At 33.9% G+C, this 16,917-nt stretch overlaps 1 protein-coding gene across 1 annotated transcript in view; it reads right to left on the bottom strand.

The window, feature by feature from the left end:
- norpA (no receptor potential A) overlaps positions 1-16,917 on the bottom strand; it is a 61,089-nt gene that overhangs the window by 29,884 nt on the left and 14,288 nt on the right. The window contains exon 3 of the mRNA XM_088260128.1: positions 10,454-10,567. Coding sequence (XP_088116254.1) covers positions 10,454-10,567 — 114 coding nt within the window. The remainder of the gene's footprint in view (positions 1-10,453; positions 10,568-16,917) is intronic.

Raw genomic sequence — 16,917 nt, 5'->3', positions numbered from 1 at the left:
CCCCCCTGGGAATCAAACCCGGGACCTCTAGCAAGGTAGCCGAATGCGGTGACCACTACACTAAATAAATAAATGAAATAAATAAATAAATAAATGAAAGAAATGTATTTGATACTTTTTACTTTTACTCATAATGTACGAATATTGACGTTAAAGCGGGATATTCGATAGCCCGCAACTTAATTTTCTGTAAACCCAGGAATCGTAATTGAACGTAATTGAATATTTTGCTTAAAACGCCATTTTGAGCTCTGCATGTTTTCGGAATGCCCAGAAAATGTACTATATCCCAGCAAAAGAGGCATATTTTAAACTTAGTATTCACCTGCTACAGGGCGGAAAGTGTTGTTTTTGCATTTTGAAGAAATGGTATCGTTTATTTTTCATTTTTTTAAATATGTAATACAAAATATTTTTCAAATGGAGAAAAAAACCTTCAAATTTTACCTAAAAAGATCTGTTGCACAGTAAAAACTTCAATAAATGGCTAGTAATTTATTTTTAATACATCGTATTATATTTTTAAACTTTAAAAACGTTCTCCTGAAAAATCAAGTTATTTGATTTATGACGTTCTTGAAAGGAGTGAGCGATATGTATATTCGAAAAAAAAATCCAGTACATGCATACTCAAAAAAAAATTGTGCGGGGAGACACTTCTAGCACATCGCGCGGCCGGTCGCTTGCCGAATTGAATGTTTGCGAGTACCCCCATAAGAAAAAATACGAAGAGTACATTTTGCTTATATGTATTTGGGGCAGCTTATTTGGTTTGGTACAGTACAGTTTACATACAAGCAACTCAGAAAATAAATACATATTATGACGACAGTCATAATACGGCAGTAGACATTAGATTATCCGAGTACATGAGAACTTTTCTTATCGCTTATTAAAAACCGGATTTCCCCGGTATTCATACGGCACGAAGTAAAGAGAACATTTTTAATATCCTCAGCTAACTGTGTAATGAAAAAAGATAACAAAATATATTTTACAACTTAATTAGTGTGCATTAACGATAAAATTAACGATAAAACAAGAAAATTACGATAAAAAATCATATTGATGACCGGCAGTTTAAGAATAAAGCTATCTAATAAAATATGTATATAGATTGTGTTTATAACACCTTCAGGGCAATTTCAAAAATAAATATATAAAAATTAAGGAGAATATGGAAGTCTGAATATTTACAGGGCTTATACTTTTTTTTACTTTATTGCTCTTCTCAACTTATACATCTTATAACTGTTTATGTTTTATTTTTTATTATTATTTTTATTTTAGCTCTAAATTAAGTCTGCCATTTAATCTTCTAACTTTTGCTATATTTTATTCTTGCTGTTTACTTTTAACTCATTTAACATTTGTCCGCCTCCGTAGTGTAATGGTCAGCACGCTCGGCTACCGTTCTGGAGGTCTCGGGTTCGATTCCCAGGGGGGTCAAATAAATCTAAGTGATTTTTACACTGTAATATTTATTTAATATTACCCTGGACCGGTACCGGAAGCGGAGGGCTGATCATCTTTCCTTCATGTGTAAACGATCAAGATAACACTGCGTTTATATGAAGCAGTGCGGCTGTCCAAATTTAAAACACAGTAAGGGACATTTTTTTGTAGTAAGTTTTTTTTGCATTTTTGGACTAAGTAGACTCTACTCTACTTAGTCCATAAATGCAAAAAAACGTACTACAAAAAAATGTCCCTTACTGTGTTTTAAATTTGGACAGCCGAGTGCCCTATGCACCATTGGGGTGCGGATAAGGGTTTTATTATTATTATTTATTAACATTTGTGAAATTTTGTAATTGGAATGTTACAATTACCTGTTTTATTTGTTATTCATTCTTGTAAATGTATTTATGTTAAGGTTCTGTTAAATTTCTAAATAAATAAATAAATAATCTGTTGTGGGCTAATTCAGTCATCACTTGTAACATTCATTTATACACATGTAACATTCATAATTTTATCCATCATTGACAACCACACTAATAAAATTTTTGGGACTCATACATATGTGTATTATTTATTTCATGTCGCTTCACGTTTCAGTTCACGGCAGCATCTATCGATGGTTTGAGAAACCTTTTATTTAGCAAATAACCTTTTTATTTAGATGTATACAATATCCCAACAGGATTATTTTACATACTGGTAGACGCCTGAAAACATGATAATTTTTTTTATGCAGCTTTTAATTTGACCAGTAACTTTATTCACAACATTTTGGGTGAGTCCGAAACCTTGATCATAAATCTGGGTTTACATTATGACATCTCAACATAGATGAAGAAGAATATGGAAGTTTGAGTATTTACAGGTCACTGTATTTTGCCAATTTATTTACTTATAACCCTTATCCGCACCCAATGGTGCATAGGGCACTGCACCGAATTGACACAGTGTCATCTTGATCATTACTTACATGAAGGCAAGGTGATCACTCTTGAGCCTCAGGAACCACTCCAGGGTTAAATTAAATAAATATTACAGTGTAAAATCTCTAATATTTATTTTCACCTCCCCCCCTGGGAATCGAACCCGGGACCTCCAGCACGGTAGCTAAACACGCTGGCCATTACACCACGGAGGCGGACAATTTATAGACCGTTAAAAACTTTATAATATGCATTTTTAAGTTAAAATTGCAAATTTTCGAGTTAACGTTTTTTGGCAGTACACCCACGACATTTATAATTTTTTTGCGTTTGGTCACCCTATGAGCGTATACATCCTTAACCGTCGGCAAGACTACCTACCTATGGGAGTGTTCCGAAATGTGTCATTGCATTCACCTACCCCCCCCCCCCCTCGACCCGCCACGCCCCCTCCCGACGTCCCTCAGGATCCCTGACCTATATTCATAAATTCCTTCGTCCCGCGGCCTTCCCTACAAACACCCCTTAGGACGTTTGTCCACTACACGAAATTACACGGAATGTTACCGTCCGGCACGTCAGTTAGCGTTTTAAAACGACGATCGGCTTGGATTGGCTTGTGCTTTTGTCCATCTTTCTTCGGATCGGAGCTCTTGATCGGTGTGTGAACACGTTGCGCGTAAATTCGATCACGCTAAACTGTCTTAGTCGTTTTCAACTTTCAAAACCGGACTGAAATCCCGTGTAGTGGACAAACGCCCTTATAGGCACTTGTGCACTGCACGGAATTTTATCGTCCGGCAGTCCGTTTTTTTTTTTAAAAATAAAAGCAACTCGACTGTTTAGCGTGATCGAATTTACGCGCACCGTGATCACGCACCGATACGAAGACAGAAAGAGCACAAGCCAATCCGAGCCAATCATCCGTTTATCATGCTAACAGAAGTGCCGGACGGTAAAATTCCGTGTAGTGCACAAGCGCTCTATGCCTGACAGGGCGCTCTGCGCAGTATCGATATTGTGGGAAAATATGACATTAATTTTTAATTAAATTTCACTTGGTAAATACCGCTTTTTCATAAAATTTATTGTGACACGTGTTTCGATGCATTTCGCATCTTCATTCATAAAATAAAAATATTAGTAAACCCATAATTACCTATATGACAATATATATATATATATATATATATATATATATATATATATATATATATATATATATATATATATATATATATATATATATATATATATATATATATATATATATATATATATATATATATATATATATATATATATATATATATATATATATATATATATATATATATATATATATATATATATATATATATATATATATATATTATATTTAAACTCAAATTATGAACAAGGTATTGTGAGTTTAATAAAAAATCCAGTTCATTACCATAACTTATATAATTTTTTTGACATCTCATCGAAGATGAAGAAGAATATGGAAGTCTGGGCATTTACGGGGCTGACGGCCGTCATAGGCTGGTTTAAGTGATCACTTTACAAACGTGTAACATTCACCAATTCTACCCATTATTGACAACCACACTACTCAAATTCTTGGAAGTTCTATATATATGAACCAATTTAGAAACCTTGTTCTTGAATCACTAGAACTTCACTAGAGACATATCTATTGGTGAGATGTAAAGAAGCTTTTTTACTAAGCAGAGATTTTATTGCGAAAAAAATGGTGCATCGTTAAAATAATTTATGCATTGATATATAATACATAAGTATATCATATTATGTACATGTGAATTTCTTGTGGTAAAATCATTAACACGTAATTTATGCCGAGGTGAGTCAAGCATCTTGTGTGTGAATGTGAATTTAAATACTGAACGCGACAAGGAAAATATCAATGATTCCTCTAATTTTGTCGTTATACTTATTAGAATTGCAAATGGACGCATAAAATTTAAGTAATCTTTTTACTTAAATAAAAATTTATGTAAAAAGATGTGCCATGTCTAATTTCCGTTGCAATAACGTAAAATCACAAAAAAAAAATCAAAATAACATGATAGATATTTGATATTTTACTAATCTACATCTAAATAAAAGGATCTCTGCTAAATTAAAGATTTCCCATCCAACCATACATGGCTCCAGTGAACTCCCGTAAAGTGTCATGAGATTATTGTTTTATCGGCTGTCCAAACTCAAAACACAGTAAGGGATATTTTTTGTTATTGTACGTTTTTTTTGCATTTTTGGACTTCCATATTCTTCTTCGTCTATGATGAGATGTCAAAAAATAATATATGTAGGAGTTACAAAAAATTGCGTAGTGTAGTTGTTAATCATTGGTAGAATGGTGAATGTTGAAGGTCATAAACCCTGAAAATACTCCATATTCTTCTTCGTCTATGTTGAGATGTCAAAAAGATGAATCCGATGATTTGAGCTAAATTGAATACTGTTCAATACTATTGTATTACCAGATATATCTCCGCGCACATTTTTTTAAAAAGAATATACATATAATATATATTTTGGAATTAGATTTTTTTACAATATAGTACATTGAAAAAATATTTTTTAATAATTTTTCTCTATCTCTCTAACCCTTATCCGCACCCCAATGGTGCATAGGGCACTGCATCATATAAACGCAGTGTTATCTTGTTCGTAAACACATGAAGGAAAGGTGATCAGCCCTCCGCTACAGGTACCAGTCCAGGGCAATATTGAATAAACATTAAAGTGAAAAAAATCACTTATATTTATTTTACCCCCCCTGGGAATCGAACCCGGGACCTCCAGAACGGTAGCCAAGCGTGCTGACCATTACACTACGGAGGTGGAGGAGTTTTTAAAAATCATATTTAAAAAGAAAAAACCTAATACGAAAAATAGTTTTTTTTCCGAGGACGGTTAAACCACTTTTTCAATCTACAAAATAAAACAGGATGTTTTTAATAGTAAACCATTTAACGTTAAACCACTTATTCAATATACAAAATAAAACAGGATGTTTTTAATAGTAAACCATTTAATGTTAAACCACTTTTTCAATTAACAAAATCAAACAGGATGTTTTTAATAGTAAACCATTTAATGTTAAACCACTTTTTCAATATACAAAATAAAACAGGATGTTTTTAATAGTAAACCATTTAATGTTAAAACACTTTTTCAATTAACAAAATAAAACAGGATGTTTTTAATACCTCGGGTGGATTTTTTGGAAACCCTGCTTAGCATAGAACGCACGCGGATAAATTGGGAGATGGCGAAATATTTAATGAGTATTTATTTAGTCATGTTATGTTTGAAAAAGCACTTTAAAAATTAAAATGAAAGGGTTGGTTCCACCCTTAACGGAATAAACGATCTCTCCCTTAGCATGTTTCCTTTCGTTTTGTCCTTCTGGCACTCTCTGTGAAGGGAATCTGGGACACCAGGGCTGGAATGGAGAGCCCTATAAATTTCTTACAGAGGCGGGTCAAGAATAAATTGATGGGTTAGCCCAAAAATGGTACTGATTTATTTATTTAGTTTGCAACCATCGCCAAAACCTAAATTAAATTTCTTGAATGTTTTTCACATATACTTAGAGGCACATTTAAAAAGTTTACAAAATAAAACAACTTTGTTTTTAACCACTTAATAAAAAAGTGGTTATTTAAAAAAAATGCTCGTTTTGCGAATTACTCGTTATGAGAGGTTCCACTGTTTTATTAAGAAGTAAACTCTCCGATATTGCGTATTTCCATTTTTGGAAACAGCCCTGGAACGTCCTTTTGTGATGTCCTTAGGTTCTTTCGTCGCCTTAATCTCGGGAATCGTCTCAAATCTTCCTTCCAAAGTCCGCTTGAGTTTGGGGAGCAAAAAGAAGTCAAAATCTTAAATGCTCCTTTGCATAACAGTCAAAATATTTTGAAATTTTGTTTAGTAGATAGTGTTGTAGTATTAATCAGTCTTGATAAAGTAGCGGTTAGCTTGGAAACCGGTAGACATTATAATTAACTTATAATAAAATATTTATAGTGATTTTAAAACAAAGTTACATTCGAATTATAAAATGAAAAATCACAAAGTTAGTGCTTAAAATATAAATTATACTAATAATAATAATAATAAATCCCTTACCGCACCCCAATGGTGCATAGGGCACTGCTTCATATAAACGCAGTGTTATCTCGATCGATTACACATGAAGGAAAGGTGGTCAGCCCTCCACATCAGGTACCAGTCCAGTGTAATATTGAATAAATATTAGAGTGAAAAAATCACTTATATTTATTAAAAACCCCTCGGAATCGAACCCGGGACCTCCAGAACGGTAGGCGAGCATGCTGACCATTACACTACGGAGGCGGACGAGTGCTAATAAAGTACGTTTATAACCTCAATCTACGTATTAATTAAATACCCCACAAATTATATTTCTGTCATTATACCGCATATCGTGCTATAAAGCAAATAGTGTAACTTTTGATGGAATAGAAAAAGAGATTGAAAAATTGTCAATTAAAAAAAAAGTATTTACTTAACGAGAATGATTGTCCGCCTCCGTGGTGTAATGGTCAGCGTGTTTAGCTACCGTGCTGGAGGTCCCGGGTTCGATTCCCAGGGGGGGATGTGAAAATAAATATTAGTGCTTTAACACTGTAATATTTATTTGATATTACCCTGGACTGGTTCCTGAAGCGCAAGAGTGATCACCTTGCCTTCATTTAAGTAATGATCAAGATAACATTTGATGCAGTGCCCTATGCACCATTAGGTGCGGATAAGGATTATAAATAATAAAAAAGTGATAACAATAGGAACGCATGTGCGATTAAGATAGGTATTAAAGGATTAGTTACGCACTAAATGGTGTGTTGACGCTTAGTTGCTATGGCAAATGACGTAAACCAATCAAGTACCGCGATTCTACAAACACATCCCACCGTGGGCATCCTTATCTGGTGACAAGACCAAAGGTTTTTGTTTTAACGCCATGGGAATATTTAATAAATAATTGTTAAATATTCCTAAAACTAACTAACTAACTAACCATCACGCCGCTTCCCCGCAGGGGTAGGCAGAGAGAATAGAGCGCCACACCACTCTGTCCTTGCAAACATTCTTCGCCTCTTCCACGTTCATACATCTCCTCGTACATACCCGTCGATTGTTACGACTCCTAACCTGACCACTTTCAAGTATTTGGCATACCTGATCGTGCCATGTTTTTCTCGGTCTTCCTCTGCTTCTTTTCCCACTAACATTCGCCTCATGAATTTGTTTTACCGTTCTTTCCTCACTCATTCGTTCTACATGTCCAAACCATCTCAACACACCTTTCTTAATTTTATCGATAATCCTTATCTCAGCTTTGCATTCCTTCCTTATTTCACTATTCGCACATCTATCATGCATCGTTTTGTCGCACATTCTTCTGAGAGATCGCTTTTCGACTGCATTCAGTCTACTTTCATCCTTCTTTTGCCAACTCCATGTTTCACTTCCATACATTATCCCATGGCGTTAAAATAAAAATTAACAAATTTTTATTTATTTACTAGCTGTAAAATAAGTGATTTTTTCACTCTAATATTTATTCAATATTACTGGACTGGTTCCGTGAAGCGAAGGGCTAATCACCTTTCCTTCATGTGTCAACGATCAAGATAACACTGCGTTTATATGATGCAGTCCCCTATGCACCATCGGGTACGGGTGAGGGTTTGAATGAAAAAAAAGTATACGGCTAGTCTGGTGAAATGGAAAATTCAAAGCAAACATTTCTAATAAGTTTAATTTCACGACTGTCAAGAAGGACGCTGTCCACCATGACCAATGTTTAATATTGCGTATGTTGCTGTTACGATTTCAACAGATGGCGTTGCCACTGCGGTCATTTTTAAAAATGTTGTTTTTACCTGTGACAGGTAAAAATACATTTCAAAATGTTTATTTTAGCACGATTTTCTAAAGAATTTAGCACGATTATTAGTACGTCGTATACCTGAAGAGATGACAATACAATGCACTGCGGAAGTACTTATGATCGGTACCCTGTCAACGCTTGTCGATATTATACAGTAAACCTACCTATAACGTTGAGATAGATACCGCGTTATGGGAGGAAACGTTATAGGGGGAAATGTTTTTAATTTAAAAATGATTTATTTCAGACATTTCCGCTGGTTGAAATGTAAAAATATAATTTAACACATTAATCTCCTGTAACATTCCCTCCGATAATGTGGTATCTATCTCAACGTTATAGGGGGGTTTACTGTATCAAACATGGCCATCGTAAGGGTTAAATAACAATAAAAAATGAACGAGTGGAATCAGAAGACGGATGGCGCGTGACGTCACGATTCGCTTCCGGGAGTAGGGGCTTAGTTCCGTTTCCTCTCGACTTCTCCAAGATCGATGGATGGCTTTGGTATGATAGTAGACCAAGGTGAAATTACTATCCTTAACGCATACGGTTTGTTATTTAAATTCAAAGTGCAAAAATGTGTCATATTAATATTGATGAGTTAATTTATAATAAAGATATTTTAATAGAGTAAAATACCAGTTCAACATCGAAGAACTTATACAAATTGATAGTGACCAAGTTAAACAAGCTAATACGAGTATGGACATGCAACTCAGAGCGTACAAATCTCTGAACCATTATTTTTCTTACAAAAATGTTTACTAAGAAAAAAATAACAAAAAGGTGTGTTGAGATGGTTTTGACATGCGGAGTGAATGAATGAAGATAGAACAATAAAATTAATTTTTGAGGAATGTAGTTGGAAATAGAAGGGGAGGAAGACCGAGGAAAACTTGGTATGATCAAGTATTAAAAATGCTTGAAAGTGATCAGGTCACGAGTCGGAATAATCAATGGGTATGTGTGAGGAGATGCTTGAATGTGGAAAAGGCTAAAATTATTTGCAAAGACAGAGTGGTATGGCACTCTATTCTCTTTGCGTACTCCTGCGGCGAACCGGATTAATGGTTAGTTAGATAGTTTAGATTTTTATTAATATCTCAACATAGATGAAGAAGTCTATTATGAAATCCACGAAGACAGATTGTTGTGGCATTCTATTCCAAAACCATTTTTACATTTTTAAAATGTAAAATAAATAATGTTGAGAAAACCCAGATTTGTGAACAAGCATTTGCACACACTCAAAATGTTGCGAAAAAATGACGCATTGAAATGCAGCATCTTAATTTTCTTTAACTAATTTTTCATGTAAAAAATAATATTATAAATGTATATCAATATACACATATATTTATATATATATATATATATATATATATATATATATATATAAATATATATATATATATATATATATATATATATATATATATATATATATATATATATATATATATATATATATATATATATATATATATATATATATATATATATATATATATATATATATATATATATATATATATATATATATATATATATATATATATATATATATATATATATATATATATATATATATATATATATATATATATATATATATATATATATATATATATATATATATATATATATATATATATATATATATATATATATATATATATATATATATATATATATATATATATATATATATATATATATATATATATATATATATATATATATATATATATATATATATATATATATATATATATATATATATATATATATATATATATATATATATATATATATATATATATATATATATATATATATATATATATATATATATATATATATATATATATATATATATATATATATATATATATATATATATAAATATATATTTTTTTATTATTATTTTTTTTTAATTAGGAGAAATATTTGTGTTTTTATTATTTACACAAATATTTCAATTTCATATTATTTCTGTGAGCCTAGGCGGCTCATTATTAGAAATAGGTATCAAATTGTGGTAGAGTGTGTTCGAACCGAGAAACTCTGGCTTAAGAGTCCGCGACACTAACCAGGAGACCACAGCCCGACACATAATAAATAATAGACTCACCTTTCCGTCACTTTTCCAATAGATGAAGAAGCCATACTCGTCCACCTTGAACAGGCAATTCGGTTCAAAGTCCGTATTATCTTTCTCTTCCGTCCATCTGTCGAATATTGCCCCCTGAAAAAAAGCGAAAAGTTAATGCACAGATAAAGAATTTGAAAACATAAAGAATAATAGCTTACTTCTTATAGAAATGTCTCAGGAATTATTATAAATTTCCAATATATATTAGTAAAAAAATCACAAGTTGAAAATTTCAGAGAAATATACTACTACTACTACTACTACTACTACCATCACGCCGTTTCCCCGCAGGGGTAGGCAGAGAGGATGGAACGCCACACTCTTCTGTCCTGACATGCACTCCTCGCCTCCTTCACATCCATACATCTAGTCATACATGCCCTCCGATTACGCAGACTTTTGACACCGCCGGATTTTAGGTTCTGATTGATCTGATCGTGCCAAGTCTTTTTCGGTCGTCCTTGTTCTGTTTTCCCTCTCACATTCGCCACATATATTTTCTTAGTCATTCTCTCGCTATCCACTCGCTCCACATGTCCATACCACCGCAAAGAACTCTTCCTAATCTTTTCAGAGAAATGTAAGTAGGTACAAATGTGGATTTTAATGGCAAAAAATAAACACCGGCGATATTACCTCGATGTATGTGAATAGAACTATAATATATAATTTATATACCATATATCGGAGTCGTACAGGAGAAAGTGACCAACTGACAAAACGTAAAATGTTCAGGAGGGCCATTTAGGTCACTTTTGCTTGGCAATAAAATAAATATCAATGCAATTAGTCATTTTGAACAAGTCAATATAATATACTTCCAAGTTTAAAATTGTTTCGGGATTTTTTAGGGCAATATTAAACTAGTAAGATATCAAATAGTCAATGATCACGTTTTTGTAAAAAATGCACTTGGTCACTTTCTCTTGTATGACTACGATATAACAGATTGAGAAGGTATATCACAAGGTCTAAAACCTTTTTTAGTCTAGCACCTCCTGCTAGAATATTTCGTCGACTCAGAAAAATTAATTATCAGATTGTGTCTCGTATAGAGGGGTGAAGGAATATGAATATATTGCCCATATTGTCACCCTTTATCGCCCTTTAGTATCGCGCAGAATATCTCACGGAATTTTTGAGGATCTGTGGTCTATATAATGCACCAAAACGCAACCTTCTTTTAACTGTACACAATGGTGCATAGATCACTCTATCGTGTCGACAAAGTGTTTTCTTGATCGTTAATTATATAAAAGAAATGTGATCTGCCCTTCGCTTTACGTATCAGTCCAAGGTGATAGATATTAAAAAAATTGGATTGAAATATCACTGGGACATATTTTGAACGTCCCTCTGGGAATCTATTCTGCACAGTAGTCAAACACGCTAACCGCTGCGTTAGGGAGGTGGAGAAAACTGTGACCTAAGTGTTGTGTAACTGGTATTGATAGCTAGGGACTAATAATGACAGTTCTAACCTTCAAAATAATATACGTAACTAATCACTGAAGAAAAGTGTGGTTGTTCATTTTGCAACGTTATTCAATATAAGTCAATTTTGCATTTCATATGCACCTCAGGATATTTTTTTGCACTAGTAGTGTATGGTTAGTATGCATTGGGTCCAAGTTCAAAATTCGACCAACACTGGAACCATTAAGGATAAGAATTTACAAGAAACGCATCAGTGGACCTTCATAAATCATTTAACTGATCCGTTCAGAAAGACTAGATCAATTCAACACTTTAATGATTTACTATGTTTATCATGTCTACACTTATTTTACGAGGGCATTCTGGATGTTTTGAATATGGCTAGTATCAGTTTTACAGGAATGTTCGCTCGCAGTAAAAGATAAGAGGTGGGTAAGATCCAATCATTTACAAGAACCGCATCAGTGGACCTTCATATATCATTTAACTGATCCGTTCACAAAGACTAGATCAACTGTACAGGTACTACTGTAATGATTTATTATGTTTATCATATTGACTTGTTTTACGAGGGCATTTTAGATGTTTTGAATATGGTTAGTATTAGTTTTACAGCAATATCCGCACGCAGTGCTGCCTTACCTAAAAAATACTATTAAACTTGAATGTTTACTTTCAGCGAAATATTTAAAAAAAATCACAAATAATTTTTTTCTGAAGGTTTGGCGTTTTGGACTTACGATTGTTTACCTCGCACCTACCGATATAATAGATTTACTCCGCTCTGGACTCGGTAACCTTCGTCGCGTCTTGCATAATGAAAGTCACAATGAAGGGCGTCTCCCGACAGGGGCGCAGTGTAGGCACAGAGACAATCATTTCATTAAAAATATCAATACGGATATAACGTATAATAATCCTATAATTAAGTAAAATCAATCAATATTAAGTGTACCATAAATACCTCTCCAAGAACAAGAGCTAAGTCTCTTTTTTGGAGAGGCACAGCGTAACTAGAATAAGATTTTTTATAAGTAGATATGTGTACCTAATAAATTAAATTGTAAAAAATTGTAACTATATTGAACAAATGAAAATTAAACAATAATTCCCCGTCGCAAAAATTCACACGAAAACAGTTTTACATCGTAAGTAACAATATTTCTTCATGAGCCACGTGTTCAGAAATTTTGTAACAATTGTATTAAAATTTATTCTCAATATTATTAATATTTAAAGCATTTACTTTGTGGTTAGTCATTTTTACTTATTTATTTTTTTTACAAAAATGTTAATAAAATTAGTATATAACCACTTACCGAGATTTTTACGTCTACCGGTTTCGAGACGTACCCGTCTCTTCGTCAGGACAATCACTAACACAGCATGCAAACAATACTACCCTTCACCACCATAGCACCATTTACACACTCAAAATTATTAAAATTAGTAATTAAAATAGTATTAAAATTAGTATTAAAATAAAATAGTATTAAAGTAATTAAAATAGTATTAAAATTTACTTTTATTTTGCAGTTATTTTATTTATTGTTTCGGCATTAACTTTGTGGTAAGACGTGTTACAATGATTAAAGAAAACACTTGTTTTTTACCACTTGAGTTATAGACTACATGTTTCAGAAGTTAAACTTCCATCATTCAGGTCTGTATAATAACATGTTATTATACAGACCTGAATGATGGAAGTTTAACTTCTGAAACATGTAGTCCATAATAAAACTCAAGTGGTAAAAAACAAGTGTTTTCTTTAATCATTTTGCAGTTACATTAAAAATAATTTTACACATTTCATAATTTTTAAAAAAAATTAAATTATTTTAAATATTTGTTTATACCAAAATATAAGTAACGGATACTCCCGCCGTAAAACTTCATTCGGAAACAGTTTCACTTCGTAAGTAACAAAATAGATATCGTAGTCGTACAGGAGAAAGTGACTAACAAAACGTAAAATGTTCAGGAGGGCCATTCAAGTCACTTTTGCTTGACAAGAAAATAAACATCAATGCAGTTAGTCATTTTTAACAAGTCAATATATTATATAGGGTCCGCCAAATAACTTTTTTTTTTTGAAAAAAGGGCGCAAAACATCGAGTGTAGCTTCGGCTGTGTGGCACGTAGCGCCGTCCTGTTGAAACCAAATGTTGCCAATATCCTCCTCTTCAATTTTTGTGAACAAAAATCCGTTCAACATGGCCCGATAACGATCGCCATTGACTGTAACGGCCACTCCTTGCTCATTTTCAAAGAAAAATGGCCCAATTTTGCCTCTGGACCAAAATCCGCACCAAACAGTGACTCGTTTTGGGTGTACCGGCTTTTCAATGTATGCGTGCGGGTTTTCTGTGCCCCAAATACGACAATTTTGCTTGTTTACATACCCGCCAAGATCAAAATGAGCTTCATCCGAAAAGATGATTTTTTTGGCAAAATCGGCATCTTCTGTAAGTCGATCGCAGGCCCACTCAGCGAAGCGAAAACGCATTGGATGGTCAGTTGGCTTCAACTCCTGAACCAATTGGACTTTGTATGGCGTCATACCAAGGTCTTTATGCAAAATTCGTCTCAATGATGTCTCCGAAATGTTCAATTGTTGAGAACGACGGTGAATTGATGTTGATGGCGCTTCACGCACACTTTCTGCCACAACATCGATATTCTCGGGTGTACGCACTGTTTTTGGCTTTTCACGCTTTGGTTTATCGATGAGGATGCCAGTTTCTTTCACTTTTTTCACAAGATAACGAACATACGGAGCTGACGGTGCTTCTCTTCTTCCAAAAACCGTACGCAATTTTCGCACACATTCTGCAACATTACCATGATTTTCAAAGTAATGTCGCAATATTTCCCAGCGTTGTTCAAGCGTATACACATAACCATATTCGCTCAGCGGAAGGATAAAACTAATTATCTGTCAAATCAGACATGAGCTAAGTGTTACCATTCACGAAATAAGCACTAGTTGAAAAAAAAAACTTTAGATGGCGGACCCATTACTTACAAGCTGAAAATCCTTTTGGATGTTTTTCAGGGCAAGATTAAGCTTACTAGCTGTTTGATATCTTACTAGATATCAAACAGTCAATGATCACGTTTTTTGTAAAAAAAATACACTTGGTCACTTTCTCTGTACGACTACGATATCTTCATAAACCACAAATTCAAAAATTTAGTCACACAATTATATTGAGTCTGAAACAATAAATAATTCAATTTCAACATTTTCAACGAACAAACACAACTTTTTCGTTGTTCATCGGTTTTAACTATTGTAGCACATGCAATATTATTTACTTTCGCTAAATTACAATGTTGCTATCGACAGGTTACTGCATTATTTATGCAACACCTATTAATTACCAAGTAATTGAATAATGTTTTCACACGCTTCGACGGGCCTTCCAGCCATCACTTGCATAACAGATTTGTCACAATGAATTTGAAATTATATAGACCTCGTGCGGAAAAAATGACGCAAGGCCTCGCCGGATGGGCTTATCCGATCCGGCCCTGACACCGTCTCTCGGGACTCTCGCTGGAATATAGGGCATAACCCTCACCCCCCCTCCAGAAAGTAAAAAGGTATAATTGGACCGTGTTGTGCATAAACCATCCAACCCGCAAATTAGCGAGCTGAGATAATTGCATTTGAATATTTTCAGAATTAAAAAAAAAAAGTAAACTAACTAACTAACTAACCATCATGGCGCTTCCCCGTAGGGGTAGGCAGAGAGAATAGAACGCCACATCACTCTGTCAATAATCTTGAAAACTATCCTGTCTTTGGAAAAAAATTGCATCGTCCGTATCTTAACATACATACCCGCCGATTATTCCGACTCCTGACCTGAATACTTTTAAGTAATTGAAGTTTTTCTCGGTCTTCCTCTACTTCTATTACCAACTTCATTCGCCCAATAAATTTGTTTTAATGTTTTTTTACTCTCATTCAATGTACATGCTCTTCCACATTCATGTATCTCCTCATACATACCCACTGATTATATCGACTCCTAACCTAGCCGCTTTCATGACACATCTGATCGTGCAAATTTTTTTTCGGTCTTTCTGTGCTCCTTTTTCCAACTAGGTTCGTTTAATAAATTTGTTTTACCTTCCCTCACGCATTCGTTCTACGTGTCCAAACCATCTCAATATACATTTCATGATTTTATCGATAATGCTTGCCTCAACCTTGCGTTCTTTCCTCATATCACCATTCGAACATCACTCATACAACGTTTTGCCCCACATTCATCTGAGAGAACGCATTATTTGTTGTTGACTAACTTACTACTACTTCCATCACGCCATTTCCCCAAAGGGGTAGGCAGAGAGTATGGAACGCCACACTCTTCTGTCCTGACATACTTCTCGCTCGCATAGTAAAAATATAACGTCACTTTGCTCCACATAGGGATATAGTTTAAAAAAACTATGAAGTAGCTATTCTTCAAAAAGTAAAAATTTGCAAATTGTGGGTTGGGTGGTTTCTGCATAATGTGGTCTGCTTATGAAACATGTACCGCTCTTAGATTATTTCGCATCCAGTACACTTCGACAAAGGATCGAATCTGTCACAGAAAGTTACATGACCGAGTGCGCACGTAACGCCACATGTGGAGAAAATTTGAAACGAATCGTATTTTTTGAAGTGAATTGAGATGATCGATAATTGGACGAGAAGCGAATGTGAAATTTCAAGGACGCGTCACGTTTATTAGGCAAATTTCGTTACACGAGAGAAAAGAAAAATATAACGCACAGAGAAGGAGAAAGAGAGCTATGCATTCCGATGCAAAAGAGAGCGACGTATACACAACTAACTTACTAAATAACCATCACGCCGCTTTCCCACAGGCGTAGGCAGAGAGAATAGAACGCCAAACCAATCTGTCTTTGCAAATATTTATCGCCTCTTCCACATTCATGCATCTACTCAAACATACCCGCAGCTTATTTCGACTCCTGACCTGACCCGA

The sequence above is a fragment of the Brachycentrus maculatus genome, unplaced genomic scaffold (assembly GCF_059751285.1).
Source record: "Brachycentrus maculatus isolate JH-2025_06_01 unplaced genomic scaffold, ASM5975128v1 h1tg000007l, whole genome shotgun sequence".
Lineage (NCBI taxonomy): Eukaryota > Metazoa > Arthropoda > Insecta > Trichoptera > Brachycentridae > Brachycentrus > Brachycentrus maculatus.
The sequence above is the reverse complement of the archived record's forward strand: the minus strand, read 5'-3'. Positions and strand labels throughout refer to the sequence as shown.